Source organism: Lygodium microphyllum, chromosome 24, assembly GCF_053477565.2.
Source record: "Lygodium microphyllum isolate KBCC chromosome 24, Lygodium_microphyllum_v1.1.10, whole genome shotgun sequence".
In the NCBI taxonomy this organism is placed as follows: Eukaryota; Viridiplantae; Streptophyta; class Polypodiopsida; order Schizaeales; family Lygodiaceae; genus Lygodium; species Lygodium microphyllum.
This window is the reverse complement of record NC_141158.1, coordinates 113,088,980-113,093,341: the sequence shown is the minus strand read 5'-3', so window position 1 is coordinate 113,093,341 and position 4,362 is coordinate 113,088,980. Positions and strand designations below refer to the sequence as shown.

The following is a 4,362-nucleotide window of genomic DNA, read 5'->3' as shown; positions in this document are numbered from 1 at the left end:
CAAATATATACTGTATAAATAGATAAAATTTCTTAATGAAATGATATTTTAATGGTTGAACATGTGGATGCATGCAAGGTGTGTATATTCTAAAAAACCTCCACATATGTACATATAATTTTAAATAACACACATGCACACACATATATATGCACATATATGTGCAAATATATACTCATATATGCACATATGCACACATACATGTACACACATAAACATACGAGCAAGAGAAAAAATGCAAAGAGAGAGGGGACAGCTTGGAAAAATCAGTAAGAAAGAGAGAAGAGAGAAAATAAAGGAGAGGAGAGAAAATTGAAACAAACTTATAAAATATAACATGCATGCATGCATACATACACATATACCCATAAACCACATATTCATGTATTTGAAAATGTGCAGATTAATATTTGGGCACATGGTCAAATCTTATCCCCTTATTTGAAGGTGAATTTTTTCCTAGATACTATTTAAGCAATCCCCCCAAGTCCCACTCTCAAATAGGGGGTTAAGATTTAGCCACTTGGTCAAATCTTTACTCCTTATTTGAAAGTGAAACTTGGGAGATTCCCGAATTCTCTAATATAGTATTCATATACAAATACACACATACATACACACAACATGTACACATATGAGGTGAAAAAAGACGATAGATGAAAAACTTGGAAAAAAAATAAAGAAGATGAGAGAAAGAGAGGACACACACACTGATGAGGCCATATAAATGAAAACACATGCATGCACATGCACATACAATATGCACATATATGAGGTGAAAAAAATGAGAAGAGGAGAGAAAGAAGACATGCACACTTATGAGATCACACAAATTGAATTATTCATATGAAATATGCATATGCATATATACACATGTGTATATGTAGATGTGTGTGTGTGTTTATGTGTATATATATGTGTGTAGACACACACACACACACACACACACACACACATAGAGGAGGAGAATAAAAAATAAAGGAGAGGAGATAGAAAAAGAGAGGGGAGAGAAAAATGATGAGCTTATGAGACCAGACAAATTGACACACGCATGTAAATTCACACACACACACACACACATACATGATTGGCTTATGAGACCAAATAAAACGACACGTGCATAGAAATTCACACACATACATACATACACGATTGGCTTCTTTGTGACTCAAATATCCATGAACCTTCTTGCCGCATGAAATGTGAACTAAAGCAAGAAGTCTCCTAATTGTTATTAATATCGGTGCTTTAAGCCCTGGTGTGAAGTACTAAAAGAACACTCGCACAAAGCATTAGGAGATTCTAGGCATGCAACACCTAGTATCATTTTACCAAAGCAACATCAATTGGTATATTGGACCTAGCTTGACTTTCACCAAGGCAACCACACAAAAAGCAAAGAATGATGTGTTTTCTTTCATAGATCCACTCTATAATTAGATTAGCTACTTTCACGTAGCCTCATTGTTATGGCCTTTCAAACCATTGGCATCAAACTTGTCTCTCTCTCAAAGCTCCTATCTGCAACTTCAATAGTGGATATGATACTTTGAAGCTTCTCAACCACTTCCTTCATGGAGGGCCTATCAAGCCTTTTCTCTTGTAAACAATCAAGAGCCAAATTGATAACATTCCTCATCGACTCAATTGCATATGTGGAAGCCCCATCCACAAGCTCCAGATCAAGTGTATCATCTAGGCAATTTTTCTCTTTCATGGATTGGACCATAACTGCCAGGCTCAAATCATCTGGGTCCCTCCCAAAATCAATTGGCCTCTTAGAAGTCACAAGCTCCAGTAGGACCACACCAAAGCTATACACGTCACTCTTATCTGTTAATTGATAGTTCCTATAATATTCAGGGTCTAGGTAGCCCATTGTGCCTTGGACACATGTCGATACGTGCGTAAGGTTGGGCTCGACAAGGCGTGAGAGCCCAAAGTCTGCAACTCTTGCATTCATAGATTGATCCAAAAGGATATTGCTTGACTTCACATCTCTATGATAAACGGGTGGATATGCTGCAGAGTGTAGGTAAGCTAACCCCTCTGCAGATTGAAGTCCAATCAATAGTCTAGTTCTCCAATCAAGAAAACTTTTTTCGAGGCCATGGAGGTGATCATACAAGTTCCCATTGGGCACATACTCGTAGACTATCAAAGGTAGCTCCATGTCAACACAACACCCTAATAGCCTCACCAAGTTTTTGTGATTGACTTGAGAAAGGATCCGAACTTCATTGAGAACTTGCTCTATGCCTTTGATGTTGCCTATCTTAGCTGATTTGATAGCCACCATTAAACCATCATCTAGGATTCCCTTGTATACTTCCCCAAATCCTCCACATCCCAAGATTCGATCTTCTGCAAAATTGTTGGTTGCTCGCTTCATTTCCCTATTACTAAACAACCTTGCAGCCTTTCCCCCACTGTTTGCAGCCAAAATCATAGACCTCTCCCGCACAAGCTTGGTATGGGCCATCTCTGCACTCCTCCTCTTCATGTATGCAATGACGATTAATGAGGTGAAAACTATAAGTCCAACAAACCCAAGAGTAAGTCCTGCAAGAAAAATATGTGAGAAAATAAGACAGAGTAGATAAAACACAGATAATTTGTGGGTAGCAAGACAACTGATCCCAGAAAATTTAGAGTTACCGATAGCGTATGCGCTCTTATGACACTCGATGCTATTGTATTTCCTGACACAATAAGGAGCTGTAGACACAAAACCTAATTAAGGATAACGTATGTGGAGTGAAGTTGGGCTTAAGATAACGAATAAGCAATCAAGTTAATTGCAAATGAGAGATGGATGCGTGTTGTGCCATCTCTCATTTATGTCAATTGCAAATGAGAGTTGGGCAAAAAGAATTAAGAGTTTTGGAGATGCAAAGAAATGAATACTTCGTTCATTTGGTGGCATAATTATAATGAGATGAGATGAGATGAGACCAAGCAGTACAAAATAATTACCAAAACAACAAACAAACACAGTACCTTTGGGGCATGTGCCTGTGCTGGATTGCCAGAGGTAGCCCTTGTTGCACAAACAGACCTTGGTGAGGTTGGTGGCAGGGGAGGGCAGGCATGCGGAGTTCTCACCACACTGCCTGTCAGAAGAGCAGGGGAGCTCATGGGGCTCATCCCACTGGAGCTGGAGGCCAAAGTGCCAAGACCTGGGCTGGGAGCCACTGACCCAATTCACCAGGCTCGCATACCCGGTGTTCTTGATCGTGACACGGAACGAGTAGCGGTACCTGGAATTACCAGCCGTGGGAAAGGAGCAGCAGACGAGGTTGCGGCAGCTCTTCTGGGGGAAGACTGTGAGGACCCGGATACAGGCCTGGCTCTCGTCCTTGCAAGTGAAGACGGGGGAGATCAGATAGTAGGAGGAGGCATTGAAGTAAAGGATTGTGTTGTTGGGGCTAATGGAGAAGGGCCCAGAGGGGTCCAGGGAAAAGTTGCCGGAGCAGATGCTCTCTCTGGTCATGCAGGAGCTTCCCAGGAACTCCCCCGTGCCAATGACCATGCTGTGTGTGCGCGCATCGATGCTCTGCACCGGGTAGCTTCCTGACAGGCCCGTGATCTGCAACAACCCCTGGGGGGTGCATGTGAGAGTGTATAGAGGGTGCCCGCAGGAGCTCCGTGTGCTGAGTGGATATGGCACCTCCAGCTTGCCACATGGCGGGCATATATTAGTAGCTCCTCCATGCGCTGCCTGATGATGGATGAGCAGGAGACTCACTAGAAGGGGAAGCAGCAGTACTAATGCTGCTGCCATTGATACTCTTCTATTTGGTTGGGGTGGCAGGGAGGGGAGCTGCCGCAATTTCAGAGTGAAGATAGGTGGGAAGGAGAAAGACATACACAGTGAACGCTGAGCACTGCAATGTCTTTCTATTTGGTTTGGAGGGGGAGCTGCAGTACTAATGCTGCTGCCATTGATACTCTTCTATTTGGTTTGGAGGGGGAGCTGCAGCATTTTTAGAGTAGTGAGCTAGGTGGGGAGGAGAAAGACATACGCAGTGAACGCTGAGCACTAGAATAAAAGCACGGACATTAGACACGTGATATCCAAAAAGGATGCTTGCGATTGTTCAAGAGAAAAAATGTTGTCTTGGGATTAAATGTCCTCATCAACATAGAAATGGTGAGTGCTTATCCATCGAACTGTCAATTTGTTTGTTGATGAGCCCATGATACATGCACATCGATGAGATTGTCAATTTGTTTGTTGATAAGCCCTATTCTCTTATGTGGTGTTGGTGAAACTTGAGTAGAACGCTTTCCACCATAGGTGCTATTAGGATTATTAGATAGAGATTCTTTTTCGAGAGAGAGAATATGTGTGTGTATGTG

At 42.2% G+C, this 4,362-nt stretch overlaps 1 protein-coding gene across 2 annotated transcripts; it reads right to left on the bottom strand.

The window, feature by feature from the left end:
* Nucleotides 1-1,329: 1,329 nt before the first annotated feature.
* LOC148015534 (wall-associated receptor kinase-like 20) lies at nucleotides 1,330-3,994 on the bottom strand. 2 transcript variants are annotated; one of them, XM_087665309.1, is made up of 3 exons: nucleotides 3,001-3,994; nucleotides 2,659-2,718; nucleotides 1,330-2,562 (listed from the first exon to the last, which is right to left on the bottom strand). In XM_087665309.1, exons 1-3 carry the CDS (start codon nucleotides 3,866-3,868, stop codon nucleotides 1,478-1,480), a joined length of 2,013 nt encoding a protein of 670 aa, XP_087521435.1. In that variant the 5' UTR covers nucleotides 3,869-3,994; the 3' UTR covers nucleotides 1,330-1,477. The 2 variants fall into 2 exon arrangements, with proteins under 2 accessions (XP_087521435.1, XP_087521436.1); XM_087665310.1 differs by lacking the exon at nucleotides 2,659-2,718.
* Between the last annotated feature and the right edge of the window lie 368 nt (nucleotides 3,995-4,362).

Bases quoted from the DNA above. Each gene is read 5' to 3' on its own strand.
- LOC148015534 (XM_087665309.1), bottom strand. From the start codon at position 3,868: ATGTCTTTCTCCTTCCCACCTATCTTCACTCTGAAATTGCGGCAGCTC. The intron at 2,719-3,000 runs GTACTGTGTTTG...TTGTGTCTACAG, and splicing joins CACAGGCACATGCCCCAAAG to CTCCTTATTGTGTCAGGAAA. The intron at 2,563-2,658 runs GTAACTCTAAAT...TTTTTCTTGCAG, and splicing joins TAAGAGCGCATACGCTATCG to GACTTACTCTTGGGTTTGTT.